The sequence below is a fragment of the Babesia bovis genome, assembly GCF_000165395.2.
Source record: "Babesia bovis T2Bo chromosome 4 map unlocalized Chr4_1, whole genome shotgun sequence".
In the NCBI taxonomy this organism is placed as follows: domain Eukaryota; phylum Apicomplexa; class Aconoidasida; order Piroplasmida; family Babesiidae; genus Babesia; species Babesia bovis.
The window spans coordinates 1,662,174-1,688,701 of NW_026261571.1; the positions used below are offsets into that span (position 1 = coordinate 1,662,174).

The 26,528-nt window shown below is 38.7% G+C and overlaps 15 protein-coding genes across 15 annotated transcripts; 7 read left to right on the top strand and 8 right to left on the bottom strand.

Annotated features, from left to right (window-relative positions):
* Positions 1-13: 13 nt before the first annotated feature.
* BBOV_IV011510 (uncharacterized protein) lies at positions 14-930 on the top strand. The gene is made up of 5 exons (XM_001611021.2): positions 14-116; positions 152-297; positions 331-475; positions 511-669; positions 704-930. The coding sequence occupies exons 1-5, from the start codon at positions 64-66 to the stop codon at positions 903-905; spliced, it is 705 nt and encodes a 234-aa protein (XP_001611071.1). The 5' UTR covers positions 14-63; the 3' UTR covers positions 906-930.
* Positions 931-1,078: 148 nt separating this feature from the next.
* BBOV_IV011520 (DnaJ domain containing protein) lies at positions 1,079-2,621 on the bottom strand. Its single transcript, XM_001611022.2, has 4 exons — positions 2,288-2,621; positions 1,642-2,252; positions 1,171-1,607; positions 1,079-1,135 (listed from the first exon to the last, which is right to left on the bottom strand). Exons 1-4 carry the CDS (start codon positions 2,363-2,365, stop codon positions 1,122-1,124), a joined length of 1,140 nt encoding a protein of 379 aa, XP_001611072.1. The 5' UTR covers positions 2,366-2,621; the 3' UTR covers positions 1,079-1,121.
* Positions 2,622-3,128: 507 nt separating this feature from the next.
* On the top strand, positions 3,129-4,385 carry BBOV_IV011530 (uncharacterized protein). Its single transcript, XM_001611023.2, has 3 exons — positions 3,129-3,345; positions 3,379-3,703; positions 3,739-4,385. The coding sequence occupies exons 1-3, from the start codon at positions 3,242-3,244 to the stop codon at positions 4,372-4,374; spliced, it is 1,065 nt and encodes a 354-aa protein (XP_001611073.1). The 5' UTR covers positions 3,129-3,241; the 3' UTR covers positions 4,375-4,385.
* A 58-nt stretch (positions 4,386-4,443) lies between these two features.
* On the bottom strand, positions 4,444-6,409 carry BBOV_IV011540 (uncharacterized protein). Its single transcript, XM_001611024.2, has 4 exons — positions 6,296-6,409; positions 6,114-6,259; positions 5,032-6,078; positions 4,444-4,997 (listed from the first exon to the last, which is right to left on the bottom strand). Exons 1-4 carry the CDS (start codon positions 6,336-6,338, stop codon positions 4,470-4,472), a joined length of 1,764 nt encoding a protein of 587 aa, XP_001611074.1. The 5' UTR covers positions 6,339-6,409; the 3' UTR covers positions 4,444-4,469.
* A 91-nt stretch (positions 6,410-6,500) lies between these two features.
* Positions 6,501-8,232, top strand: BBOV_IV011550 (Aminopeptidase I zinc metalloprotease (M18) family protein). Its single transcript, XM_051767703.1, has 9 exons — positions 6,501-6,693; positions 6,735-6,811; positions 6,846-6,958; positions 6,995-7,085; positions 7,124-7,233; positions 7,268-7,356; positions 7,394-7,566; positions 7,603-8,114; positions 8,151-8,232. Exons 1-9 carry the CDS (start codon positions 6,539-6,541, stop codon positions 8,193-8,195), a joined length of 1,365 nt encoding a protein of 454 aa, XP_051623364.1. The 5' UTR covers positions 6,501-6,538; the 3' UTR covers positions 8,196-8,232.
* Positions 8,233-8,520: 288 nt separating this feature from the next.
* On the bottom strand, positions 8,521-10,626 carry BBOV_IV011560 (Endonuclease/Exonuclease/phosphatase family protein). The gene has a single exon (XM_001611026.2). It carries the CDS (start codon positions 10,156-10,158, stop codon positions 8,671-8,673), a length of 1,488 nt encoding a protein of 495 aa, XP_001611076.1. The 5' UTR covers positions 10,159-10,626; the 3' UTR covers positions 8,521-8,670.
* Positions 10,627-11,494: 868 nt separating this feature from the next.
* BBOV_IV011570 (endonuclease/exonuclease/phosphatase family protein) lies at positions 11,495-14,559 on the bottom strand. Its single transcript, XM_001611027.1, has one exon. The coding sequence runs from the start codon at positions 14,388-14,390 to the stop codon at positions 11,517-11,519; it is 2,874 nt and encodes a 957-aa protein (XP_001611077.1). The 5' UTR covers positions 14,391-14,559; the 3' UTR covers positions 11,495-11,516.
* A 581-nt stretch (positions 14,560-15,140) lies between these two features.
* BBOV_IV011580 (Helicase conserved C-terminal domain family protein) lies at positions 15,141-17,640 on the top strand. The gene is made up of 5 exons (XM_051766980.1): positions 15,141-16,915; positions 16,953-17,112; positions 17,150-17,326; positions 17,362-17,482; positions 17,522-17,640. Exons 1-5 carry the CDS (start codon positions 15,232-15,234, stop codon positions 17,627-17,629), a joined length of 2,250 nt encoding a protein of 749 aa, XP_051623365.1. The 5' UTR covers positions 15,141-15,231; the 3' UTR covers positions 17,630-17,640.
* Positions 17,641-17,882: 242 nt separating this feature from the next.
* Positions 17,883-19,290, top strand: BBOV_IV011600 (Phosphatidylinositol N-acetylglucosaminyltransferase family protein). Its single transcript, XM_001611030.2, has 9 exons — positions 17,883-18,359; positions 18,395-18,471; positions 18,509-18,558; positions 18,595-18,810; positions 18,846-18,874; positions 18,911-18,950; positions 18,987-19,096; positions 19,133-19,192; positions 19,229-19,290. The coding sequence occupies exons 1-9, from the start codon at positions 18,043-18,045 to the stop codon at positions 19,284-19,286; spliced, it is 957 nt and encodes a 318-aa protein (XP_001611080.2). The 5' UTR covers positions 17,883-18,042; the 3' UTR covers positions 19,287-19,290.
* A 1-nt stretch (position 19,291) lies between these two features.
* On the top strand, positions 19,292-19,850 carry BBOV_IV011605 (Transcription factor Pcc1 family protein). The gene is made up of 4 exons (XM_051767210.1): positions 19,292-19,349; positions 19,464-19,592; positions 19,630-19,739; positions 19,777-19,850. The coding sequence occupies exons 1-3, from the start codon at positions 19,315-19,317 to the stop codon at positions 19,736-19,738; spliced, it is 273 nt and encodes a 90-aa protein (XP_051623665.1). The 5' UTR covers positions 19,292-19,314; the 3' UTR covers position 19,739; positions 19,777-19,850.
* BBOV_IV011610 (uncharacterized protein) lies at positions 19,749-20,200 on the bottom strand. The gene has a single exon (XM_001611031.2). It carries the CDS (start codon positions 20,183-20,185, stop codon positions 19,778-19,780), a length of 408 nt encoding a protein of 135 aa, XP_001611081.1. The 5' UTR covers positions 20,186-20,200; the 3' UTR covers positions 19,749-19,777.
* Positions 20,201-20,814: 614 nt separating this feature from the next.
* Positions 20,815-21,478, bottom strand: BBOV_IV011620 (putative integral membrane protein). The gene has a single exon (XM_001611032.2). The coding sequence runs from the start codon at positions 21,456-21,458 to the stop codon at positions 20,835-20,837; it is 624 nt and encodes a 207-aa protein (XP_001611082.1). The 5' UTR covers positions 21,459-21,478; the 3' UTR covers positions 20,815-20,834.
* Positions 21,479-21,612: 134 nt separating this feature from the next.
* On the bottom strand, positions 21,613-23,701 carry BBOV_IV011630 (Endonuclease/Exonuclease/phosphatase family protein). Its single transcript, XM_001611033.2, has one exon. The coding sequence runs from the start codon at positions 23,646-23,648 to the stop codon at positions 21,642-21,644; it is 2,007 nt and encodes a 668-aa protein (XP_001611083.2). The 5' UTR covers positions 23,649-23,701; the 3' UTR covers positions 21,613-21,641.
* Positions 23,702-24,435: 734 nt separating this feature from the next.
* BBOV_IV011640 (snurportin-1) lies at positions 24,436-25,843 on the top strand. The gene is made up of 4 exons (XM_001611034.2): positions 24,436-25,155; positions 25,196-25,291; positions 25,328-25,582; positions 25,621-25,843. The coding sequence occupies exons 1-4, from the start codon at positions 24,446-24,448 to the stop codon at positions 25,838-25,840; spliced, it is 1,281 nt and encodes a 426-aa protein (XP_001611084.2). The 5' UTR covers positions 24,436-24,445; the 3' UTR covers positions 25,841-25,843.
* BBOV_IV011650 (putative acylphosphatase 2) lies at positions 25,346-26,253 on the bottom strand. The gene has a single exon (XM_051767042.1). The coding sequence runs from the start codon at positions 26,132-26,134 to the stop codon at positions 25,841-25,843; it is 294 nt and encodes a 97-aa protein (XP_051623366.1). The 5' UTR covers positions 26,135-26,253; the 3' UTR covers positions 25,346-25,840.
* Positions 26,254-26,528: the final 275 nt, after the last annotated feature.

Genomic DNA, 26,528 nt, shown 5'->3' on the forward strand with positions numbered 1-26,528 from the left:
ATTCAACCAGAAATAACCGGATAAAATCATCCATATAAACAGTGTGTAAATACATTTTATATTATGGACAAGCCAGGAAATAATACAAGTGACCCTGGAGGTGATAACAGTTCACAGTAGGTAGAAGAACACTTTTTAGTAACTGATACAGATATCTGACTTCAAATATATTGAAGTACGACTCTAAATATGAACAGGAAATCCGCAGCCACGGCTTACAGCTAAGAGGAGAATGCCTCCCTGACATAAAGGATATTAATATGTCCTATCGAGATGCTTGGCTTGTCGGGAAGCAAGGTATAATCAATATAAAAGTTTCATCAGTGTTAGGTTGCTTGGCAGTAAGAAGAAACCTATGGGATCCACACCTGTTTTCCGGTATATGGTATTTTGTATGTGATGGAACAGATCCAGTAAACTTTTTGGTGCTGCATCCTCACAATGCCGGGGATAGGTGGCAGAAAAGGTCGATCAGGTATGTCATAAGGTACAGTGATTCCATATATACAGCATGTGGGAGCTTATAGATGGCTTCTGGGTGGCCAACAAATATCGCATATTATATCAACCCAAAGATAATGACGGAAGTGCATTGTCATACGCAACAAGGACAATGGTAATAGAAGGATTTACACGCAATTTTTATGAAGCTATGATCAAGTGCATACAGTAGGTTACACATAATAGCATATATTGCCTCCAGTGAGGGACAGGTCAGACTACAAATGATGTACCATGAACTGAGAGACCTGCGTAAACAGTTTACATGTAGCGATGCATCTAGATGTACGCCAGCTGATTCAAGGACTAAACGCAGCAGCCTGGGATACACGCGTAACAAAGATTTAACCTCTATATTGAAAAACAAAGCCAATGATCAAACGGATACCCAAGAGAAGCAGTGATTCCTACTGTGGCAGGTTGGGGCATACGATTTAGGCACTTCAGACCTTATAGTGCTAAATATCAACTCATATACCCATAAGGCTTGAGATATAGTGTTAAAGTAACTAATCTATATGCACTTTTTTGGTAATATTATTCGAAGAAGTGCCACGTATATAGCGATTGAATGTTTAAAATTGTAAAAATATTAGCAAAATTATCAGCAAAAGGCAAATTTATGTAAAGCCATCTGAGATTTAGGATTAGCATACTAAACAAACTTACGCTTATTCAAATGAGCCAAATATGCATCACGCAATAAGTCGCGAGTCTTGCAACTCTCTGGCGGCTCGTAGAGCTCCTTAGGAGGAGCCTTCATACGCTTAAGGTAGTAATGTATCTTTTGTGCGTTCATCGACTTCTCGCGACTGCACTTCTTGTCGAAATAAGTGTAGTCAACCTCATACTCAAACTCAAACCTTGCAGAAGAGTTCATTGGGTAGTCACGGTCGAAAACATTACCATCCACATAAAAGATCACACCGTTAAGCCTAGTAGATAACATGCGATTATAACGACCAGTGCGAACAAATTTGAACGCCTCATGTTCACGGTCGAACAATTTAGGCAATATACCGATGGTTATTAAAATGAAAAAAGCCAGCATATGGAACCATGACAAGGGTGTCATGCCCGGTCCACTGGGAGGATCTGTACCAGAACTACGGAATGATGAATATATAAATAGTAACTAACCTGGCAGAAGAATGCGTGGGTCTATCGGAACTAGAAGTCCTAGAAGATGGTCTGTCATCGCTATGGCAGTTATACCCCGCTCTTCGATTAGGACGGTAGTTGGGATTGCTGTGTTGGTTAAATACATTACGGAAAAAATCTTCTGATCTCATGTAAGAAGTAGTGTAATGAGAATGCTGCTGTGGATTATCACTAGCAGAATCTACATGGCGACCACCAGACGAAGTGAGGCTATGAAAAGCTTCAGATATCTTGTTGAAAGCCTCACTAGCATATCTGGCGGAATTCTTGTCAGGATGAAATTTAAGAGCCAACTTCTTGTAGGCCTTTTTAATGTCATCGGTACTGGCATTACGAGATACGCCAAGTACGTCATGGTAATTTTTGCAAGCCAAGATCTTTAAACACTCACGGTTAAGAGCAGCTTCCTGCGCACCACCAACGCCATTGCGAGAATCTGATGTACCTGAAGAACGACCTGCATTACCAGAGCCAGAACTCCCATAACTAAAACGATTACGAGCTTGCAACTTAGCTTTACAGGTGACTAACAAAGTTTTCACCTCATCAGTAGGATACATCGACTTAGCCTTCTCAAGAAACTTTATAGCCTACAAAGCGTAATCATCCATAAATAAAACCGTACCTTAGGAAGGTCATCCTTGTCCATCGCATTTTTTGCAATGTTCAAGCATTTAATCGCCTCATCCTTGTTAGCAAACATTGTAAACCGTCAACAACGTATGAATAAAATCCTACCGCAATAAACATACAAGCAGCATTAATTAGTACAAATAAATACAACCATATACACAATACATTTGCTACATAGGTACAATGACATATATGCCATAAATTAGCATACGAGTCAGAATACAGTACATACCGCACACGTGGACCTAAGGCAAAATTCTAACATGAAGCCCTATACAACCCATATAAACTAAGCGGTTTAAAGGATTCTAACTCCATATGCAAGATAAACATAGAATGCAAACCCCCAACAAATAACGTTTTTTACACAGTTGCACATCCAACGTGTCTAGCGCGATCATTAAATTATTACGCGATATCTAAAGTCAACATATTTAAACAGTTAAAATATATGTTGTCTTAATTAAACATGTTCATTATATGCACGTTTTGTGGCATTGTTATCAGTTTAAGGCAAGCGAATGTGATATACCTCATTACATAAGAAGCATGCGATATGTAGTACAGAATAATTCAATGATAGTCTCCTTCCTGTATATAATATATGTTTAGTGGATGAAATTTGTTATGTCTGTGCTTATCGAAGTAAACAACGAACCTGCCGCTGTACAGATTGGAAGATTGCGTAAGCATGTTTAATAAAATCATGTGTTAATGGCAAGCTATAAGTAAAGCAAAAGGGATAGGACAATTAACTCAAAATCTTGCTTGTATTGTATAGCCTCATATTTGAGCCATAAGGTTGTTGCCTAAATTTTGGTGCAGTAACATCACTTTATTGTCAGTTTCCAAGTATTATATCGCATGGTGAATTCATGGATTACAACTACTGAATGCATAGATTCTTTAATATTGTCCAAACTTTAATTTCGCAGTGACATTCAAAATGCCAGCTGAAAAGCCGAAAAAAGCCGTTGACCTGGCACTAGAAAATAAAAAGCAAAAGATTATATTCCATCCAGATCTGGAATATAACTCATTTGATGTGAGGTAAGTTAAAGTGTATATCTATAATTATTATAGATACGCGGAAGTTGAACCGCCGGCAAAAATATCGGAAGATAGATTAACATATACGGGCTCTACCTTATGGTGCACTGCACTTACAAGAGGATGTGCCACTACAGGAAATTGGTATTTCGAATGTAAAATCGGTGAGCCAATACCAAATTGGCGTAACTTCAAGCTGCGAGGGTGGGATTCAGAGAATAATATAGGAGGGATTGTAGATAAAAACCCACATCTGGAGTCGGTGTTGAAACCTTGTGTTAGAGTGGGATATGGAGCTAGACTAGCGAGATTCGAAAGTCCACTAGGGTCAAACGCTTTCAGTTGTGCTATCGGACAGGTAGGTGTTTTATAGAACAAAACATAACTTATAAGGATAAAGGAAGAATATATCAACATGACTCTATTATATGTCCACCAGAAGATTTGATGGATGACCTGAAACCAGGAGATATAATCGGTTGCGCCCTTAAGCTGGGAACGCCCACAACTAAAGTTCCCGATCCACGAGCAATAGCATACCTGTGGGCATTCGTCAAAAAAGGATTGCTTGCTGAGGTCTCCAACCCCAATGCACTAGAGGAATTAATGGTAATCAACAAGGACTCTGAATTAAGGTTTTCCGTCAACGGTGTGTGGAGAAATACAGTTGTCAAAGATCTGTACTGCGTGGAGTACCATCCAGCAGTCTCAACATTCATGGGCGCTTCATGCACATTAATAGTTGGACCCGAGTTTAACTATGCGCCACCAGACAATACATACAAGCCAGTTAACGAAATGACCAATTCAGAGTATCCATGCAAAGGTGAGCTGCTGAAGTTCTGGATACTGGGAGATACGTCCGTCCTCTCAGAAGGCGCGGTCATCAACAGGGAGTATCATAGAATTTCACCTAAAGAAGCAATGAGCTACGTTGCCAACCATATCGCTAATAACAGTGCAAAGACAAATAACTACACCGCAGAGAACAACAATGTGGTAAATGCAGAAACAAAACCTATTGCTTAACATTATTAGCTCACGTTAGAATAGCTATCTAAGCGGAAATATAACTGCCAATGACAACAGCTTTCCTAACGCCTTGAAAATGAACGATCAATAGATCATCTACGTCTGGCGGGACCCTCATGTGTGTTGGCCCTGCCGCCAGATGCAGAGTCGTCCAAGGCTTTTTTGCCACCTTCCTGCTCCGAAGATTCAATTTCAGGAGTGGGAGCCTTCCATGCCGATGGGCGATTAGGGTCTACGCGATATGCCCAACGCTGGTACAAGTAACAAAAGAAAATAATGTCGTCACGGAAACATGATAAACGATGCATCCAAGGCATCTCAATCAAAAATGATGCCACGTCGTCAACAAACGTATTCAGTGATTTGTATATCAACGCACGCCACGGTAAATGATCTACCGATTTCAACTTGTAGTTAATGTAAATCTGAGGAGTCATCATAATAAAACCAAAAGTATAGACTGAACCTGCAGCCACCGATATAATATAGGAATACCATGATTTGTGCTTGTCATAAAATAGAGAGTAAATGGCATAGCCCAAAACACAAGGTAACATAAGAATGCTCATGTACTTAATAGCAATGTGGTCATACTTCCTAGTGTTTGATTCCACGTAGTTCTGCATGATATAGCATAAGAAACAAATAACATACCTTGGCATTATCCAACTCAATAAAGGGATACTGACGCTTAAAACGAATCCTAATTGCCTTGCTTACCTTCCAAGCAGAAGCAACCAGACCTATAGCAATCTCGAAAATAATCAACCATGAAACATTCTCACTGTCGAAAATGTACAAAGCAACAATGATGTCACAAACAAAACTGATAATAACCGATAATGCCGATAAACCCTCCATAGAGTCGTTGCGATGCCAAAATTGAATGTCGTTCTTCAAAGCGAAGAATGAGAAGACACTGTGAAGTAATATAAAGGCACCAGAGAATATCAACATGTAAATGTTCGTAGTCATCAAGGTACGCTTAAACATCTCAAACTCCTTAGCTGACTGCTGACCTAAAAGACCACCAGTCTCACTGTTCTTCTTGAACTGAGCGCAAATGAGATAATAAGTTGGACTACAAGTTGAAAAGTGTATATTCAACATCAATGGATTCCCAGCCATTTCAGGAGTTACGTGCTTGTAGTGCTCCTCAAGCACCCAAAACTGAGATAAATATAACAAAGGGTCGTAAACCTTATGACTGTCAACACGTTCGTAAACATGATAGTAAGGGTCATGAGGATCCAATATATGCACACTAGTGTCGTAAACCACATTCACATCCAAACGAGGAATCCAATGCTTACGAAGCTCATGACTCTCGGGAATAACCTGAGAACTATCGGAAGATACCAAATTCACACCTTTTTCATGCTTTACTTCACGGAAAGTAATCAAAGGAAGAGACTTCACGATTATATGACCATCGAATCCTTCCCTCAAAACTGACTTGTGAAAAGGTGTTGATCTAGTAGAGTAAGCCTTATGAGGAACTAGAAATACAGTTGCAAATAAATTAACATGCTCATCACTAAAGAAGTGAGATCTAGCAGGTATCTGCAACTCTTCAACTTCAAAGGAACGATTGAACTTGTGTGTATAGACACGGTTCTCCGCAGAATAGACAAGATCAGCATCGGTTCCAAGTGAATTGAAATCAACATAAGACTTCTCACTAACATAAACAAAGACATCCTACAGTGTATAGGTAATAACATTGTCAAACCTACAAATAACTCGTTATTTCTGAAATAGTTCCGGTATGAACCGTCCTTCCTACCAGATAAAGGAGTCACCTGATTACCCTGCTTAGATCTCCAGAAAGAAATCAATATATGCATCACTACAATCTGCATAATGACCTGACAAAGCCATCCTAAATAGAATATATAGGATACATAACGACACTTACCGAAGGTGGAACGGCCACCCTCACGAGGCCTATTGTCCGCCATTATGTCAGTTTATAACATGGATAAATGTTATTAATAAGAGTTATTGACCAGATGTGTGCATCAGCGTTCCATCGAAGCGTATTACATACGTACATCATATGTACCCTCCCTCAGTCAGGCGGGGATAACTGAGTCGGAATTTCATATGTGGTGCCTTATAACAATAACACAATATCATATAGTATTACCATACCATCAACATGTCGCTCAAGGAATCCTCATTTAACTCAGCGCAACGCTTCGTAAGAAGCATTCTACCATACCTAGACAACACCGGTTCGCCTGCACACTCAGTAGTCGAACTGGAGAAATTCCTAAAAGACAATTTCCCAGAAGCAAAGAAATTGAATCGATAGTAAGTTAGAGCATTGAAGTATATTAATTGGCTTACTATAGTGAAAAATGGTCACTGGTAAAGGGAGGCACCTACTATCTATATGATCATAACGCAACAATGATGGCATTTCACGTTGGTATGTGCAGATGTGACTTATACAAGCTGTTCAGGTAAAGGATATAATGTCGAAAATAAAGGAATTGTTATCGCCGCTGGCCATACTGACTCCCCGGCACTCAAGTTAGAATACAAGAGCGAGAACGTAGCCCACGCATTCAACCAGGTGAGGCAAAAAAGTATATATGTGCATTGAAATTAGGTTGTACCACTCACATACACTTCCGGTCTGTGGCATACGTGGCTAGATCGTGATCTAGGCTTAGCCGGAAGAGTCATCGTGCGCAACAACGGTTGGTTACACAGGTCTCGTAAAAAGCAACACAGCCAGGTGTTCTGGAAGAAAGGCTGATCAGAATTGAGAAGCCGATTATCGTAGTCCCCAATCTTTCGGTGCACCTGCAAACGTCGGAAGAACGTCAAGTACTGAAGCTTAATAAGGTATGACCCTAAACCAATGATATATGTTCACTAGGAAAAACACCTTAGAGGTGTAGTAGCCACAGAAGCAGTACATAATCTGCATTCAAATGGATCGCACCCAGTACTAGGGTTCATAGCAAAGTATGTTACGTTTCATAAAAGTATATTCACATTCTAGGGAGTTGGGGGTCAAGGTGGAGGATATTGTTGACATGGATCTCTGTATGTTCGATATTACCAAGTCATCACTATCTGGATTATATGAAGAATTCCTCTCAAGTGCTAGATTGGATAATCTAGCGTCATGCTTCTCCGTACTGGGAGGTTTCGTTGATTTCGTGAAGTCCAATGGTTGGTTGTTACCACTCATCACCTATCTAAAAACAGATTATTCGAACTACATTACTTGCGTTATATTCTACAACTACGAAGAAATGGGTTCGTTAATGGCATCCGGTGCGAATTCGGATATAACCATTGAGTGGATAAAGAAGATTTTCAATTCAATGGACTCTTCATTCGAGGAAAACAAGGATAGAGCTATGGTACTTAACGTAGATATGTCACATGCAGTACACCCAAACCATTCTGAACGGCATTCGGACACGCATCAACCTCACTTCCACGAAGGATTGGTTATGAAACGTAATATAAATGGCAGATACGCCACAGAACTCAGAGCAGCTGCCGTTGTAATTGAAACTGCCAGAGAGGCAGGAATACCAATACAGGATTTCAGGGTCCCAAACGATAGCCCATGCGGATCCACAGTTGGGCCGTTTTTGTCTAGCAGACTCTGCGTACCTGTTGTCGATGTTGGCATACCACAACTTGCCATGCACTCAATAAGAGAAATATGCAGTACCGTAGACATGTGGCACTTGAAGGAAGTAGTACGCGTAAGTGGATCCGTCTGTTGAAACAATCTACCTTAGGCACTTTTTTCAAACAAAAGGCTATTTGAGCATTATCAAAGCTAATTTACACTATGACGATTACCTATATCGTACAACACTTTAATGTATAATATTGTATTAACATCTATCAACTAGGATGTCTTTAGAAGAGGCATTCAATGTAGGAATTTGTAAATATGGAGCTGCCATTATTAATATAACAATGGCATTTCTAGAATGTAGGCATATACTATGGGTAAAAAAACTGATATCATATTGGTGGTAATACAGATTGCATCAAGTGATGTGCTCAACCATAGCCATTACTGCGTGATGTCAAGCGTATAGAAAGCATAGCATGGTTAATATTAAATCTTTTTAAAAATTAATGTACAGTTAACAATAGTCTGATATTTTACATGGCTTAAGTGCCAATATTATTGCTACATTATTAAAATTATAACAAAACCCCTTTTTGAGTTTCGTCAATGATACTACAATTGTAGTGAAGCGTCTATCTTATTTAAGATAGAGTGGAAAGCCTTTTATGATTATATAGTTATCCTAATTGGTCCAAACGACGACCAGCATCTACGATAAACAGTGCAGAGACAGGCTTGTGGTCACTGCTGATTACCTTATCGTGACTGCGGTAAAACATGCACCGCACTGGATTCTTGGGATCAGAGGAGTACTTGCTCCCGTAGAGAATACGATCACACCAAGCGGGAGTGCGCTCCGCATCATAAAAGTTGGTCTCCTTACCAAATTTATAAGTAGGTCTAAATGTTATAGGCTCCTCAATGATACGTTTGAAAAACGATTTGGGAACTTTGCGCTCAAGAATTAATTCATCAGTTTCCAGAAGTTGTCTATAATCTCCATTATAAATGTTTTTGAAGACGTCTGTAGTTTTATAATCCATCATGTCGGAAATACGGAAATTAAAGTCACCTCCCAGGACAAATAGATCTTCCTTTAAGATTGATAGACGTTTGCGAGATGGAAATAATGCGTGAATTACCTCCTTTAACTCAGCAATACGCACACCTTTTTCGACAATCCCAGCGTGCAGATGAACGTCAACAAATGCTAAATTCTGCCCACCCATATTGAAGCGTATCCCAACAGCGCCCTTGTTACCAACGTTACCATTGAAACCAGTCTTCACATAAGTAGTCACCAAGTCACGCACAGTAGGACGCAACTTCTCACTCACAAACACTGTCAAATATAAACCAACCATCGAACAAGATTTCAAATGAACAAAACGAACACCACGACCAAAAGCAAAGTCATTCAAAATGTTTGAAACTAATGCAATAAGCTTTTTCTTACGCATGTTCTTTTTATGACTAGTTAACACATTGGCAGTCGTTAGAGGAACAAACTCCTGAATAAAGAAAACAAAAACGTCAGCCTCAGACTTTATACCAGTAGATATCCATTCGAATATGTTATCTCTATTAGAAAGTGATACACCATTCATGTTCCAAGTGCCACACCATACTACCAATTTGTCCTTTTCTGTATATCCAGGTAAGAATTCAAAACTGTCATTAGTTAGAGACTTGTCAAGTTGCACGTGAGCAAAACCTAGCTTTTCAGAAAGAGATGGTGGAGTTAGAGATGTATCCACCCAAGACCTCGGATTGTCGCTGATGGAAATGTCATGATCCTCCATAACAGTAGCAGAAGAAACCGGAGGCCGTGAAGCTACTTTCGTCTTCCGCATGTGCTTCAAATTCTGAAGGAATGGTACAAGCTGCTCCTCAACAAACACCAAGTCTTGTGCATCTTCACAGCCTATAAGTTCACATATCTGGGCAACCACTGAACGGAAAACATCAGAATCGGGCAACTTCTCATCATAATCCAGCCCAGATGGCATTTCTAATCTGCGACGTTTATCTTCACGAACAATTCCATCAGGATCTTTGCCATATATAACACTGGTAAACAATGAAAAATAGACAACATATCCAATGACTACATGGGTAAAAGTGTTAGACCAGGAATGATAACCAATATTTCTACGAATTAACATCCTGAAAACACTTTATTCAACATATATGATAATAAAAACAAAAACATTACGGAATCAATCAATTTTTATTAAAGGAGCCAATACTGCAAATATTAAAAGGATCATGCTAATCTTCCAAAAGCCGAAAGTTTATAATAACCTTTTTTACGTAAACAATGCTAAAATATAAAAGTTAAACACACGAGATCACTGTGGAATCCTAAATCGTAGATGATACTACGGCACAAAGGAACATCCAGGCCACTGATGAGTCAAAAATTACACCTATATCAATTGCCAAAATAACAAAAGGTTTCAATATAATATGCACCAAGACATGGCGAAATAAGAAGAAGACTCTTCATGTCCTTCATGTTGGTACAAAAGGCGTACACATTCAGGCATAATTTGCCACGCTACTCGGAGACCGGGAAGATACTAAGAAGAGTTGCATTGCCTAAAGAATCAATCAACATATTATAGAAATTAGCATATAGACTAATGTGTAGATGGTGTGTGATGCGTAAGGCAATATTTTCAGCACTACATTTGTTATAATGCCTCATGGATTAGCTGGACAGCAACTTAATAAAGTTGTCCGAAATATGAAAAAATTAATCAATATATAATTAAAACAACATTTAATGTTTTATTAATGATTTATCAGGCCATAGACTATCATATTCCTGTGGAATCTGAAATGGTAACTATGTTCATGACCCAAATGAATGATGTCATCAATACTATATGAAGAATTGATCAGTGTATTTTATTTATTGTTTATTTTATTTCTACAAATCGTGGTACTATATAAAAAAAGTAGGCTGCTGTATTTCTATCAGTAATACCTTTTGTATATTTTACCCTGACAATTCATTCTTAAGATTAGATAATATATTATTGACACTCTAACTGTGGTATTTTTGTCAATACGTTAAAGTTAACCATTTCTAAACAACTATGTTCTATGATTAATCCCTCTTGCCAACTTACTCCAGGGGTATGACGTCATCCTTGATGAGCAGGAACATGCGTGCCATAAGCAGCATAGTGCTGCAATGCTGCGTTAACATCATGGTCTTTGGGCATAGATCCCACAGGGTATAGCAATTGGACCCATTCTCGCTCAGTCCTCGTAAAAAATCACTGCTCACGTAATTAGGCGGATAATCCTGACGCTTGTACATAACACGATATCTTGATATTTTATCTGATTACCCAGTTGTAATAGTATTGTGATATTCCATATTAATTCGAATTAATAAAAAGTCAGAAATATAGCATGGATGTTGCATAAATCGGTTTGCTTTCCCATGTTTATAATTAAAATGTAAATAGAGGTATGCCAATAATAGCTATAGATTACATATGAGATTAATTCAAAGGTCAATCAACGATATTGCAGCCTGCATTTTGACTTGCCGCTTTTTCGCGTACAACTCAAACAATGCTGAAACCGCCTTATGGTCACTAGAAACCATCTTTTCATGGCGACGGTATGATAAACAACGAACACGACTCTCAGAATCTGAACCGTTGTTGCCACCATATAGAATACGATCACACCACGCAGGGGTACGCTTCACTTCGTAGAAATCTGTCCCTTTCTTGAATTTGTATGTAGGCTCAAAGGTAATAGTAGCTTCACGAATGCGGCGTAAATGAGACATAGGGTGCTTTATTTCGCTCAAGAATTCGTCGTCCTCTAACAGAACACTAATATTGCCCCCGTATATCTGCTTAAATACCTCAGTAGTGCCTAAGTCGTCCATTGAAACGATGTGGAAATTGAAATCTCCACCTAATACAAATAGATCATCATCCAGCAATGAATATTCACCATGTTCCTGGAATAAATTGCGAATGACGAAATCAAGTTCAGAAATTCTCACACCCTGAGGAAGCTTGCCAGAATTCAAGTGCACATCAATCAAACTGATGCTCTGCCCACCCATATTGAAGCGTATCCCAACAGCACCCTTGTTACCAACGTTACCATTGAAACCAGTCTTCACATAAGTAGTCACCAAGTCACGCACAGTAGGACGCAACTTCTCACTCACGAACACTGTCAAATATAAACCAACCATCGAACAAGATTTCAAATGAACAAAACGAACACCACGACCAAAAGCAAAGTCATTCAAAATGTTTAACACTTTTCCGTTGAACAAAATTTCTTTGTTTTCCTCAGTGCGTCCACTTAAAACGTTCAAAACAGATAATTCAACAAATTCTTGAAGGCAAAACACAAACATATTGGCACCAGCTTCTAGACCAGGTGTCACCCACTCACCTATGTTGTCCTTTTTAGACAACGATGCGCCATTCATGTTCCAAGTGCCACACCATACTACCAAGTCGTCAGCGTTCTCAGGTGCTGCTGTTGGTGTAACCGATTCAGTCGCTGTAGGAGAGTCGATATCGTCCTTTGGCACAATGTTAAGAAGAATATTTATAGAGGCCTGGCGAGCTTCATCATTAAATACTACGCTACAAGCACGGTTCACCATAGTCTTGGTGTAATGAAATAAAGCACCGTAGGATTGACGTCCCTCACGAATGTGCTGAGTGTAAACGGACTCCGTTCCAGAGTGTAATAAACTCACATTGTCACCGTGGTTACACCACATGTCACGAAATTCACGAAGCGAACCACTAAAATCATGGTCAGTGTGATCGTGGTCAAGCATATTACTGGCACCCGATGGATCAAGCACATTTGCCAGCCATACCCAAGCTACCATGAGCTGCATAGCATTAGTACGATCAAGACAATCAAGGCAATTTACACGAAGGACGCCACTCTGAATACCAGGTATACGCTTCCCAACACATTGCTGGCGCAAAACGGCTTTTCGTGAACGTGACATCATCTCACCATCAAAGTAACCATAGGCTTGCAACATATGTAGCAAATTAGTGTTCACAAACGAAATTAACTCTGGAACAACGGAACTCCATTTAACCTTCACATTGTAGTTATACTTCACCAAATGGATCGGCAAATAATCAAAGGTATGGTTCAAATGGTCAATTGCCTCTAGCAAGAAAATCTCACTTGCCTTGTTGTCAAGCAATGTCAACATGCAAACGTCAACATCCTCACCAAACAGACGCTGAAGATGGCGATAATGGAGAAGAAATGCCTGTTCACTCTCATTAATTGGACGAGTGAAATATGGATGCGCAAAAATATTGCGCTGGCCCCAAAAAACGGGAACGGAACCGCGAATCTGAACAAAACTCTTCCAACTACCTTGATCAACGCGTATGCGAAGCTCGCTCTCTACGAAGTTGCCCACATGACCTTCAACGTCAATACCCCTGGCATTCAAACGAGTGCCAGATCGATATACACAACGACGACCAATCAACATTATTTGCAAGTTCTTTTGATTCCATAACTGCTGCATATAACCTACATAGCCCTGAATTAAAGGAGTCAACCAATGCGATGGGATATCATGTGACATACCCTTGCTCCAATTAAACATCGGATCAGCCATGTCAAACAGTGTTTCAGATGACTTGGTGGACCTAGGACTCGACTCACTTTCCTTGTGGGAAGTAGCATCTACAGTCTCTGGCAAGGTAGCAAAACGCCTAGGACGTAATGGTACATATCCTTGCTCCCATTGGCGTTGCAACGACCTAGTTAAATCAGCAGAACGACTAAAATAATGACCGGTAGTCAACAAGTCACTTATATCCTTAATTACGCCACTGTTCTGATCATTCTCAAAGGATTGAGAACCGGAATCACGAAGAGCCACTGGACTCTTCGATCCATCCCATTGCGATTTTGAACTGTTAATGCCTTCTTCACCCAAAAGAACAGGGTCGTCATATTTTACATCATCACCGCCAACCTCCTCCAGGAAGTTGTCAATTGGGAATAAGTTTACCCTCTTTACCCTGTATATAGTGGATTTCCGACAGTCAACAGCAGTAGCCTCATCAAAAGATACATCGGCAACTGATTCAACAGCTACTACAACATTTAAATAAAGAGACCGATTAATGTTGATCAGGCCCAAAATAGCATCAGCATACTCCTGAGCAAGAGGTGTCTCAACAGTTAGAGGCGTCGATGACTCGCTCACAGTAGCATTTGGGCGACTTATCCAAAGCGATGTGATAGGAGCCTGCGAATCATACGTGCAACCATCGTCGCCCAAAAAGTCTATCTGGTACCACCGAGAGTACACCCGGATTAAATAGGCACGAGGTGAAGCAAAAGATGATGCCATACCCTCACACCTAGATCACAATAATGTGCATCCCCTTAATGAGGCAGTTGTCGAATACAAAAATGCACAGAAACATAACACAAGCATTTATGGCATATACTACCACTCAAAGATATATAAAGAATAATCACACACAATCACTGCGATAGTATTAAAAATACAATATTTGATCTATTATCCTGAGATAGTGCCAGATTTTGTATTTGTCCAGCCATGCGAGATACATCTATGAACCAGGTGTGGGTGGCGCCCGCACGACGTTCATATATTTCATACTTAATAAATTATAAAAATGTACACAAAACCGGTTATTACATAAATTTATAGATGCGGATGCAATCAACACTAGCGCTTGACTAATGGCTACAACTTAACGTAACATAATTACTAATTCTACAATGCTGGTATAATGGATAGCCCTGAAATATCGCAGCATAGGTTTATACAAATGAGTGTAATTATTTATGTACTAATGGTTACATTTTTACATCAATGGAATCTTTAAAATTCTTCTGGAACTATACACACCGAGTATGTGTTGCAAGACAGAGGCAACAATAGAACCGTAACCACTCAAATATACACACCATCTTTTATAATTGCATGAATAACAAAATGAAGGGTTATTCAATTGGATATAATAGTTTAAAACAAATGTTAACTTTTTTTCGTGAGTGGCTAATGTCAACTTGATAAACAGCCTTCCGGCTTAAACGCCGGTGTACACTATAGTATGATGAGATGTATATTCTACGGTATGAAACAGTTTTTGTGTCATTATTTTCATGGCAAAGATGCTACTGTTTAACAGAATATATCGAAATGTGTATAATAATGAACGATGGGAGGGATGCCAAATAATCTACATTTTTCATGGAATCTACGCGCTTTAGAGCCTATATATAATCGCTGCAATACAAGCAACAGATATGTAAAGTGTCAGACGTCATGGCTGACAACTCAATGCAGTACTATGTTAGGTTGCGAATTTGATCACAATGATAAATGGCCATACCTTCGGAACACTGATTGTACCTTATACAATCTATGTTTCCAGACTCAATTAACTTGCCTACAAAGCAGACGGATGGTTTGGAATATAACAAGCAATCGTTCTTCAATTCACAATGCTTACCATAGTTCATGTTTCCCTACTTCGTCAACTCACGGCACCGTTAGGCAATACAATAGTGAGTCAAAAGATGATGAGTCAGCTTCACAGAAAAAGCATGCATATAAGAATGACCTTATAAAATCAGCAGAAACATACCATATCTTGCGGAATCTCAAACTAAATAAACCTGATGATTTCCAGGCCAGTATTATGTGGTGGATGAAAGGATATGTAAAATCATCCGGAGATCATATTATAAAATACAATGAAGATGATCCCATTGATGGAGCAGTTGGAAGTGCTCTAGGAAGAGTAGCATTAGTAGTAGGAGGGTCAAAAACAGGCAAAACTACTAGCTACATGCTGGCGCTCTCTGACATAGTAAATCAAGAAAGGCATGACCTTGAAAAGTTCGGTCCAATTCGTGATGAATATCGCAATAAGCTCATACTGAAAAAATCTATAAGTACAACCCATTACCACTCAAGAACAGATATGCCCAAAATACACGGTATACCGAAATTTGATTGGAATGCTCTAATAGTGCCGTTGGGTGTAGTATTAGTACCGCATAGAGAAATTGCTCAAGAATTGTTTGAACTGAGTTGCAAAATGCAGTTAAGAACAAGGTTGCTTGCAGGAGGTATGGGTAATAAAAAGGCTGCCTCTTTTAGAGGCGGATATGCCACCGTAACAAATGATAAGCAGTATGATAACATTGACCTGATTATATCAACACCAGAAATGTTAGTGCGTGTGTTGAACGGTGCTTATAATGATACTAGGATTGATATTAAATATCTGCAATTCCTGATCATGGAAGAAGCCGATCTCCTGTGCGACGGATTTTACTTAGAACAAATGAATGAAGTATTAAACATGATACATTCTTATAAATTGAGAACTATTTGCATAACAACTGCTAAAACTGACGCCCTAATGAACTACTTACAACACTCGCATCTAGATGGAAAGGGCGATATGCTGTCTCAAATTCAAATAACTCATCCAAAGAGTCATAGCGTTGGTCAAAACGTAAAGCAAATATTCACAGCAATTGCACAGGGTGACCCTGTGGATAGACTTATTGAAACCTTTGATGAGCTAGATGTACGAGTTGGTTCTGGAGGACCCAAAACATTAGTTTTTTGTAATACTGTTAAATGTTGTAAGTTCTTAGAACATACACTCAGTGACCGTGGATATAAAGTTGTATCACTTCACGGAGAAATGGGATATGGACAAAGAACAAAGGCAATTAAAGACTACGGAACGCGGAATAATATCCTTGTGGCTACGAACTTTGCCAGTAGAGGCATATTGAATAAAGAGGTAGATAACGTAGTCTCTTTCGACTTCCCGGATAACGTAGCAGAATATCTACACAGAGCTTCTAGGGTATCCACCAACGGTAAGAAAGAATAAACCTTCCCATATTAATGTAACAGGAACAGTGAACACTTTATTTAGCAAAAAACATATACCAATGTTGAAAAATATACAGCGAATCAACACAGTTGACCATCAAATAGAATATAGAAATGTAAGTGCAAGGGTCGCAAGGGTATTGCAACTACAGCTTGAATGGGATGCTAAAATAGCACTCAGGTAAGCAAAGAAATTCACTGTATCAAGTGGAATGCAGAAATAGGAAACTTAAAAAGGGTGGTAGAAAAGCCCTAAAACTACCACCTAGACGCAACATACTATCACCTGCAAACAAAAAGGCAATGAAGCGTTTCTACCTCAGAGAGAAAGCCATTAAGAAAGTACAACTCCTTCAAAAACGTGGTGTACTGCGTAAAGGTTATGGATTACCAAAGTAGGTCACATATTACTAAACACAAAGGCTTGTAGATGGCCTGATCGCGCAATAGAAGCAAGTGATAGTCAGGAATTTGTAAGAATGCAACGTTCCGCAGATGGTTTTCTGCAAATCATACCAAAACGAAGGTCACGCACAAAAACGATTGTACAGGTAGGCAGCACTTTTACATTATACAAATCCAAATTACAGGAAGGTGGTTATGATCACGATGCCATACCCATAAAAAATGCTCCTACATATCAAGAGGAAACAAAGTTGAAGCCTAGAAAACATCACCGAAATACACACTTTTCTTAACAACGGAACATTTTATTAATAAATATATATAATATGCTTCTATAGGTATTAAGATTCCACACAAAAACTACTACCGCACATTAAACCAATCAAACGATTACACATGTGGATTTTCTAATACCTAGAAAGCATGTTTATACGTTTGGTTACTTCCAGTGCTAAGAATATAGCGTTCAATCAGGCGATAATTAACTGTCGCCGTGTGTCCGCCGAAAGCTTCAATCCTCTGACAAGATTAGTCAACGATCATTTTGAAGATAACATATTATATCGCGTTGATAGTGTAATCAACACACATATGTTTAGCTTAACGACTTACGACAGAAATATCAGGAGAATTGAACCATCCATATTGACAATTAATAACTGGCAGCTCTTATGCTGTGATTTAACAACCAAAGATATTGATCGCAATGCTTACAGATGTAGAAACAAAACAACCAAACTTGCCATCAAAAAAAGAAGACGTCGTATGGGAGAACGAGTCAGCTTGCGGTACCGTTAAAGAGATCTCAATGCTACCATGGGAACGTGTTATGTACAAGCGCCAGGCTTATCCGCCTAATTACGTGAGCAGTGATTTTTTACGAGGACTGAGCGAGAATGGGTCTAATTGCTATACCCTGTGGGATCTATGCCCAAAGACCATGATGTTAACGCAGCATTGCAGCACTATGCTGCTTATGGCACGCATGTTCCTGCTCATCAAGGATGACGTCATACCCCTGGAGTGAGTTTACAATGGGTATTACTCATAGAACATAGGTATGTAGAGGGCGCAGCAGTACTGGCTATTATTAGTTTTTGTATTGTGATGTACCTGACTAAGGCTACCCTAACTGGTATGATAATAAGTGTTGCTCATACCAATTTGCTTAGATCGATTTCAACATATCAGATTTGCATTTATAGTCCACTTCACATTGCAGGTAAATGAGTGGTGATGCGAACATAAAATTGTGCAGATACTTCAACCGGTGTTACAGACATTGACCTCCTCCTTCACATATGACACCATATACGCCTTAGCCATTATGGTATCGTTGATCAGCATTTTTACGCAAGACTATGGAATTACGGGAAATGAGGAAATATATGTAAAGAGTGCCGACACACTACCAATGAACTGTCTCATAGTAGTTGCCATTTTGATTTCCTCTCGTTTCGGATGTTCGCAGAAGGTAGCTAACGTTTATTGATAACTTAATACATATAGGCAACCGCGTACATGCAACTCTACGTGATGTATGTTGTTATTTATCATACTTATGGATCCAATAGGACATTCATGATGCTGCCCTTGCTTCAAAGATTCATGATGGTAAGGTACATCAATTCAGCTTGCAAAACCTAACAGACACACAATCACACCAAACTTGTTTATTTGATGACTCTGGGCATTATTATATTGACATCATGGTGCCTTTACTGCTATCATATCGCACTGGTTCCCGTATACATGTTAGGGTTAGTTGTCGGTCATTGTTAGATAGACATCGGCAGGAATATCATCGTAAATGTAATAGGCCCTCTTGTGTATATATATGCCCAGAAATACAAACGGTATGTTAGCGTGAAATCCGAATTTATTGATTATAGGAATGTATCTGGACCATGGAATCCCGACCAAGTCCCACATAATAGAAACTGTAACTAAACACACAGTTTTCTTACTAATAATTACCATGGTATTTGAAAAATCGCAAGCTACATGTAAATAGTAAGTCAACTGAAAAGGATGCGATAGTATGCTCATTAAATGTCCATCTTACCGTGTATTTGTTAACAGCTGCACACCAGACACGACGTCATATCACTGATAATCCATATGCAGCAGCACAAGTGTTAAGTTTCCGTCAGAAAGATTTTGCCAGTATGCCCTCAAGGTACTGAACTCGGAGCCAAAGACACACGAAGACCGAGCTGCTGTTACCTATACAAGTGAAGGGCCTATACTGAATGTGTAAGTTTTACTATTAAATTACACTTTATATCTGTAGAAACATAGATGCTGTTAACCCGCGGACGTTAAGGTTAAAAGTAAACACTTTCTACGAAACATGCTACCTAGTATCTTCCATACTTGAGGCGTTCCCAGAGAACGTATAAGGTATGTATTACCGCATGAAGATATGGAATCATCGTAGATCAAGATTCGACCACAGCAGGAGTGGTATTTATCTTTTCCTTAAGTTTTGACCACTTAGTATGTAGCTGGGTGGCATTGTGCATCAGATCGTCATAGCATTTCTTAAGATAATATGACCAATAATAGACTACCATCTTGTCAAAGGGTTCGTCAAATCCAACGTCTAAAAATGTAGTTTCCTCCATAGGTTGTTTAAGCAACTGCTGAGATGCACTGTTGTAACGGTTGTTGATGTAATCTAACTTTAACAATTGCAAATCATTTATAAAGTCCCGAACCCATATATTGTTTATTGTAGTGCACGCTTCCTTATTCGTTTCGGTGTCCAATGCCACCAGATTGAAAGAACCTGCATCCATAGCTTGTTTGAAGTTATCCGCTACCACTCGACGAGCGTTCAGCATCATGTTTGTTATCAAAACATCAAATTGCTCTAAAAATTCATGGTTGGTATTAGCTCCGGTGTACCAATTATAATGACTGAAATCCGACACATATAGTGGCAATGTGAAAGTATATTGATCACCCAGGGTCACACGAAAATGTGGCAGCATACCCAATGCCAAAAGGCAAATGATTTTTGTCGAATACATCGGGAAATATTATTTATGTAAAATACAACTATATTATCTAGATCCTAAATTTCATAAATCAAATGACAACTCCAATCTTGTAACCCTTGTTCATGAGTGATTATGTTCTTAAAATCAATCCTACTGTTGTTATCATGTGTTTAAAAAATGATCCGGTATGGTAGGCTCGATTTTTCCTCATATTTTCGAATGGTCAGAAATTTGTTTCCTTTTTCAGATGTACTTTTCGTGTCCGACAATTTGGAAGATGCATAATACCAGTGTTGCAGAAATGCAATATTGCTTCACGTAGCTTGCAGATCCATGTTATATAATTGCAAATCTTTGGCGGCTTATAACATAGAATTTTACACTGTCACCACATATCATATCAGTAGAACTGTAATTCATATACATTGTTAAATTCGCTACAAAGTATAACAAACATTATATATTAACATTTTATTGTGCGATTATATTAATTTTAACGTGTTAAATAACGAATGGTTGGTAGCAATGCAGAACCCAGCAACATTATAAAAATGGGTCGAACATTAAATGCATCAATAAGTAGATAAAGCCTACCAGTGGCTTTTACAGATGGTATATTGTCAACATTCCATGCAAGACGTTTAACTTCCGCCTCTAACAGAGCCATGCGCTTCTTTCGGTAACGGCTTAACTTCTCCGCCATATCAATGTATGTCATCCCAATGCAGTACTTTTCCTTTTTTATTTTTGCATCAACGGAATCTTTCTCAGTAAAATTACTGTGCGCATAGCCCAGCAACATTCGTTGTGCATAATGTAACATCTTCAGTGTCTGGAGATCTACCAACACCGTGTGGCAGCGAACGTAATCCTTAACCATTTGCTGACTCAGATAAAACAATACCCTGGGATATATTAAGTTTTCATTAATAACACGATACTCTTTGCGTAGCCGCATTATAAACTCAGAAACCTGATTTGTGAAACCAGTATAAAACGCTGTCTCGATCACTGGTTCAATAGTAATTTGTGGGTACTCCTTAACTTTTTCTAAGCCATCAGCTGGTACTTTGGGATCAGTACCAATGTTATAATAGTCACTGGTACAAGCCAACATATTTGGGCAGCGCGGCCCAAACAGCAATATGCTGCTGGACGCATAATGAACCCCCAAAATGATGGTGTATAAAATTATGTACATTGCGTTGGTTTTTATTTTGATTTAGTATGATATAAAGAAACAAGTAAAAAGATCTACAACGATAAAGCAAAGGTGAATTTCATCAGACAAATGAAAGATCTATCCAATCAAGGAAAGATTTTTCCGTGGTACTAACATCTCAGGGCTCTTTACGGGCCACAAAGCTAAGCCGCATCCTACAGGACTATGATCGCTCGTAAGGAGAATATTTTTATCATTGGGTTGAACAGATGTATATGTTGTGTCATCAATTTGGAGGCATGTACGTAACTCTGGGATAGACCACTTTAAAACACGGTCAGTCCACGATGGAACACGATCCTTTACGTTGCCACCTTTGTACCAGTGTGTTTCATAAAGAGTATGGTAAGCGCTATCTGCCCAGTTATCTTTACTGTGGTCAGCCACATCTCTGTCATCACGCATCTTGTATGTTGGGAAAAAGCGTACAACGCCTTCCTCAAACTTCATGTCGGCGAACAATGAAGCTCCTCTGGAGTAGAATTCATCGTTGCAAAATAGCTCTTGTACATGGCCATTGTTTAAAAGCATTAATGCCTGTCGGGTAGAAATGTTAGATACCCTGAAGTTGAAATCACCGGTCCATAATATATGATGGAAAACATCATGTAGAGAACTCCCGGAGACACCGTAAACATAACACAGTTTTCCAATTACCTGTTTTATTGCTTTCTCTCTAGATTTGCGCCCCGTTGGTAGGTGGCACCCTACTACGCAAACTAGATGATTGTATACCTTCATCTGGAATGTAACCAGACCTTTACTCCTATTGATACGACTTATGGGTATGGATCTTGACGGACCCATCTCAACTATCTTTGAATCTAATAACTCCTTACGTATCCATACAGCGATGCTTGTGCTTTTCGTCTTTAGGAAGGCGCCATCGCCGTGACCAGATAGCTTGTCATTTTCAAGGGGTATTCTAACATAGTCTTCATTAGATTGCCGTAGCAAGTATTTAGTTATTGAAATGAACATACCACAAGATAGAGTTTCTTGTAGTGATATTATATAGATATCATAACCCATGGGGATCCAATCGTTCAATGGCTCGTTGTCTTCTTCAGTGAGAGGTTTAAGCTGTATCGTAGATTGACGAAGTCGGATCAAAGGTGATTTAGAATGATTTACAGGAACCTTCCTTTCATTGATAGGGGGAAATGACGTTTTGCTTTTATCAAGCACAAAAAACCCGTTAGTATCAGTTTTTCTAGAGACATATTTGGGAACAATGGGGGATTCAACAAACACATCTTTTTGTGATGTATTATCTGCAAGCCGTCGTTGGATAGCATCCCTACGAGCCCTAACGAAACCGACATCTGAGTAGTTTATTGGCCATGAATCCTCATCACGCAAATCATGTTGTTTTGAAAGATCACGATTTCTATTAGGATTTAGTGAATATGAAACGTCATATGATTGTATACTGTTGGTTGTTGTATTTAGGTAAAACATATTTTCGTCACTTACAGTGCTCAATGCTACCTGTTCCTCTTTTGGTTTTGTACGGCTGTCATTATATAACAATTTTTTTGACTTATTAATAAATGTTATATAACGTCTGTCAGAAAAAAGTTCGTCATCTTCGCTACCGTTTAATCTGCAATACGTTCTCTTACGAATATATCCTATTCCACCCTTTACATAAGTCACACTGCCACTATAAAGCTGGCCAACACGTTTGCAAAAAGAACCAATGACTCCGTACAACGCTTGAGCCGGACGATAGATGTGATTCGTCCAACGGTTCTCATTATCGGATGTTGGTTTGAGTGTTACTGATTCGTCTGGATCTTGGTATGCACAATTCCACGTACCAACAAAAATCCTAATAGGGCGTGCGGAGAGATCACGCTTATCATCATCATTTTGATTTTTTAAAATAGAAGTATTTCGTTTAAACTTTCGTTGATGTGAATATGTGGAATTCAAGTTAACACCAATGTTTTTATTTGATTGATTGTAATTTGATATTCTTATACGATTTAAAGCATTGGTATACATATGAAATGGTGTTATTTGATTTTCCGATTTACAGTCAGAATCATAGAAAGGGGGATCGTCATTGACAAACACCATCGCAGATATAACTTGAATTTTGTCATTTGTTCAAATTCATTACAACAGTCATAAGATGTTAAGTGGCTACACATGTGATTTCAATCTAAAATTATTATATTGACATACGAAGTGGTGGCACTAATGAACTCATGGTGTCTACATTGAATAAATACTCTACAAAACAACGATACCACCCATCGTAAGTGAACTATCATGATGAGAATATGCGTTATTCATGCGACAAAAGTGGCATATCCTAAGTATCTGCTGTACATAAGATGCCACGAGGATTGTGACCATGTCTCAAGAAACAGATCGAAGAACCGCTGTACACTAAGCGTCACCATGAGCTAACAATAAAACGGCTCAATTCAATACTAACCTTTATTTATGCAACAAGCCTGAAAAGGCGGTAATCCATTGAGCCATGAAAGGGCATATAAAAATAATAATTAGCACCCGGTTTAAAGAACAAACTGAATAAATACTACCCAGATAATTTATGTGTAGAACATATATAACATAACGAGTCAGTTATGCACCTTAAAAACAAAAACCGCAAATTATGCTATTGGAAATAATGTATAAACAACGACACAATTCATATCTTACCGACATAATCATTGAAAAAACTGCACAGGGTGGTCTGTTCAGATGTTATCAGCTAGATGTGTAACTTTTACCTCAGTTCCATGTGGCCTTTTCGTTCAAGTAGATGGGCTCCGCTACCCCTATCAATAGGCATATCATACCGATGGAGTTATCATGTAAATGCTAGTAACGATATTTATTTACAAAATATAAATGCTTAAAATATGGAAGATTGTGAAAATCCAGGGAGTTCTGTAACTCGCCTGGGTGAACGATTACAAAGTAAGCGTATTATCAATCTAGGCGCGGTTACACGTGAACGTCGACTGGTTTCATTAAGGACACTTAGACAGAATGTCGTAGAATCAAAGCGAACGGCATTTCTTGATAGGTTGATGAGAGCATTTACTGATACTAGTGACGATTCCGTAATAGACGACATTCCAATTGAAACAGATAACAACAGTATCACAACCATCAAATCCTTAGAATCTATTGAATCACCTTTGCAAGATTCATATGATGATCTCTTTTTTGAGATATTGTCAGAAAGAAATAAACAGAACTACCGAAATGTAATGGGTATATTAACCGTACATGAATTTCTTCTAGCCACAGAAATGGTAATACGGGAAGAAGCTATCGCACTTAAGAATAGCCTAATGTTTGTTCGACCCGAAGGGTCACGTGTGCTAATCATAGTTGTTAATAACCGGGCAAGAGTTTATAGAAAAAATGGGTTCAAATGTACCACTTTCAAGGTAGCATTTACGAAAGGTCCGACTGTTCTCGATTGTATTGTTAACGATATTGGATACGAGAAAAACAAACACGGCTACAACATGAAGTACTACGTTCTGGATGTGCTGGTATACAATGGCTATTCGATGGCCCATTCTGATACAGAATGCCGCACGTTCTTTATTAAGAGCAGGTATTTTATTAATGCTCTTTCATATATGATTTTTATTTAGGCTTGAAGAAGCAGGGTCACAATATTGTAATCCCAGTTTTGTCATGTTGACCTACAACGAATGCACTCCTGAAAACATGCGCGATGCATATTATCAGTAGGTTTTATGCTGATCTATACCAACATGCATCAGATTGAAAACCTTAGATTATGAAACGGACTCCATAGTCTTTGTAGATCGTGCAGCTAATTACGTTGGTGGTTACAATCCAAATTGGCTATGCTGGAGAGACGCGAATACCTCAAAATACTGTACAATGTCACGGCCTGGGCCAATACACGCTCGTATAATATACAATTCGAAAAGTAAATCGCTGAAGACACTAGATGACATTGATCTAGGGCCTTCTCCTCATTGGATAGAATACGATCACGACAAGGTCCTCAAGTAAGTTATACCTCGATGGATGAATCATGTGGATATAGGGTGTTGATAAAAAATGTCAACCTTTCTAACCTATCTATAGAGGAAATTTCCCTGTCTCCAGATGCGACAAATCCCACTAGATTGTCAAGAATGAACCTAGAGACTGCAGATTCGCATAGGAAAATAATCAGAAGGTTCATATTGGAGAACCAAACAGACCCCAATCCAGAAGATTCATACAATCGATTAATAGACGCCGTAGAAGCCGTCGATTATTAATCATCTGATGATATCAAATGAATCGTAATCAAAATCTCCAGTCTTTTCACTCATGGCAAAATCACATGATTTAATTTCCGAATTAGGAGATCCTACCTTTTCTAGAAATTGGCGAAATGCATTCATCGATTCGACATTGTGCGATTGACATTGTCCAAATACAGTGCCGTCGTTATCATTCTTCACAAAACCTCTGATCCCAAGCTTGTCTGCTTCTTGCTTAGTATACTTTCTAAAAAATACGCCTTGGACTCGTCCATATACACGATAACTGGCAACATATATGCGCGTCATTATGGTAATTATTCGATAAAATGGTGGAATCAACGTACTGTGCTATGCTTTTGATCAGCAATAGTAAGCTTCATATTACAACAAACATGAAATAATTAATGGACTGTATTAATCATAATAAATATACACCACGAAAAGTTATAAGATACAAATTTCAACATCTTACCCCAATGATGCTACATATCTAATGGCGTGTTTTATTAACACACAACATGTTTTCACAAATCACATTTAAGGCATACAGTTTTGAAATAAATTTTGGGAAATCATATTAGAGTTTAAAATGCCAAAGACGCTAGAAAATTTTAATATCTAAATGCCCCGGGTCATAGATTAAATTTCCAAGGGTACATTAGCATTATTACATAGATAGAAAACTTAACACACATGCTCT

Bases quoted from the DNA above. Each gene is read 5' to 3' on its own strand.
- BBOV_IV011510 (XM_001611021.2), top strand. From the start codon at position 64: ATGGACAAGCCAGGAAATAATACAAGTGACCCTGGAGGTGATAACAGT. The intron at 117-151 runs GTAGGTAGAAGA...TAACTGATACAG, and splicing joins GGAGGTGATAACAGTTCACA to ATATCTGACTTCAAATATAT. The intron at 298-330 runs GTATAATCAATA...CATCAGTGTTAG, and splicing joins TTGGCTTGTCGGGAAGCAAG to GTTGCTTGGCAGTAAGAAGA.
- BBOV_IV011520 (XM_001611022.2), bottom strand. From the start codon at position 2,365: ATGTTTGCTAACAAGGATGAGGCGATTAAATGCTTGAACATTGCAAAA. The intron at 2,253-2,287 runs GTACGGTTTTAT...TACGCTTTGTAG, and splicing joins ACAAGGATGACCTTCCTAAG to GCTATAAAGTTTCTTGAGAA. The intron at 1,608-1,641 runs GTTAGTTACTAT...ATCATTCCGTAG, and splicing joins CCCACGCATTCTTCTGCCAG to TTCTGGTACAGATCCTCCCA.
- BBOV_IV011530 (XM_001611023.2), top strand. From the start codon at position 3,242: ATGCCAGCTGAAAAGCCGAAAAAAGCCGTTGACCTGGCACTAGAAAAT. The intron at 3,346-3,378 runs GTAAGTTAAAGT...TAATTATTATAG, and splicing joins TATAACTCATTTGATGTGAG to ATACGCGGAAGTTGAACCGC. The intron at 3,704-3,738 runs GTAGGTGTTTTA...ATAACTTATAAG, and splicing joins TCAGTTGTGCTATCGGACAG to GATAAAGGAAGAATATATCA.
- BBOV_IV011540 (XM_001611024.2), bottom strand. From the start codon at position 6,338: ATGGCGGACAATAGGCCTCGTGAGGGTGGCCGTTCCACCTTCG. The intron at 6,079-6,113 runs GTAGGTTTGACA...TATACACTGTAG, and splicing joins TCAGAAATAACGAGTTATTT to GATGTCTTTGTTTATGTTAG. The intron at 4,998-5,031 runs GTATGTTATTTG...TATATCATGCAG, and splicing joins TTGAGTTGGATAATGCCAAG to AACTACGTGGAATCAAACAC.
- BBOV_IV011550 (XM_051767703.1), top strand. From the start codon at position 6,539: ATGTCGCTCAAGGAATCCTCATTTAACTCAGCGCAACGCTTCGTAAGA. The intron at 7,086-7,123 runs GTTGGTTACACA...CAACACAGCCAG, and splicing joins AGTCATCGTGCGCAACAACG to GTGTTCTGGAAGAAAGGCTG. The intron at 7,567-7,602 runs GTTGGTTGTTAC...ATCTAAAAACAG, and splicing joins TGATTTCGTGAAGTCCAATG to ATTATTCGAACTACATTACT.
- BBOV_IV011560 (XM_001611026.2), bottom strand. From the start codon at position 10,158: ATGTTAATTCGTAGAAATATTGGTTATCATTCCTGGTCTAACACTTTT.
- BBOV_IV011570 (XM_001611027.1), bottom strand. From the start codon at position 14,390: ATGGCATCATCTTTTGCTTCACCTCGTGCCTATTTAATCCGGGTGTAC.
- BBOV_IV011580 (XM_051766980.1), top strand. From the start codon at position 15,232: ATGGGAGGGATGCCAAATAATCTACATTTTTCATGGAATCTACGCGCT. The intron at 16,916-16,952 runs GTAAGAAAGAAT...TTAATGTAACAG, and splicing joins TTCTAGGGTATCCACCAACG to GAACAGTGAACACTTTATTT. The intron at 17,327-17,361 runs GTAGGTCACATA...AAAGGCTTGTAG, and splicing joins AAAGGTTATGGATTACCAAA to ATGGCCTGATCGCGCAATAG.
- BBOV_IV011600 (XM_001611030.2), top strand. From the start codon at position 18,043: ATGCTTACAGATGTAGAAACAAAACAACCAAACTTGCCATCAAAAAAA. The intron at 18,811-18,845 runs GTAGCTAACGTT...TAATACATATAG, and splicing joins GTTTCGGATGTTCGCAGAAG to GCAACCGCGTACATGCAACT. The intron at 19,097-19,132 runs GTTAGTTGTCGG...AGACATCGGCAG, and splicing joins GTTCCCGTATACATGTTAGG to GAATATCATCGTAAATGTAA.
- BBOV_IV011605 (XM_051767210.1), top strand. From the start codon at position 19,315: ATGGTATTTGAAAAATCGCAAGCTACATGTAAATA. The intron at 19,350-19,463 runs GTAAGTCAACTG...ATCCATATGCAG, and splicing joins TCGCAAGCTACATGTAAATA to CAGCACAAGTGTTAAGTTTC. The intron at 19,593-19,629 runs GTAAGTTTTACT...TTATATCTGTAG, and splicing joins GAAGGGCCTATACTGAATGT to AAACATAGATGCTGTTAACC.
- BBOV_IV011610 (XM_001611031.2), bottom strand. From the start codon at position 20,185: ATGATGCTGAACGCTCGTCGAGTGGTAGCGGATAACTTCAAACAAGCT.
- BBOV_IV011620 (XM_001611032.2), bottom strand. From the start codon at position 21,458: ATGTTGGCTTGTACCAGTGACTATTATAACATTGGTACTGATCCCAAA.
- BBOV_IV011630 (XM_001611033.2), bottom strand. From the start codon at position 23,648: ATGGTGTTTGTCAATGACGATCCCCCTTTCTATGATTCTGACTGTAAA.
- BBOV_IV011640 (XM_001611034.2), top strand. From the start codon at position 24,446: ATGGAAGATTGTGAAAATCCAGGGAGTTCTGTAACTCGCCTGGGTGAA. The intron at 25,292-25,327 runs GTAGGTTTTATG...AACATGCATCAG, and splicing joins ATGCGCGATGCATATTATCA to ATTGAAAACCTTAGATTATG. The intron at 25,583-25,620 runs GTAAGTTATACC...ATGTGGATATAG, and splicing joins GATCACGACAAGGTCCTCAA to GGTGTTGATAAAAAATGTCA.
- BBOV_IV011650 (XM_051767042.1), bottom strand. From the start codon at position 26,134: ATGACGCGCATATATGTTGCCAGTTATCGTGTATATGGACGAGTCCAA.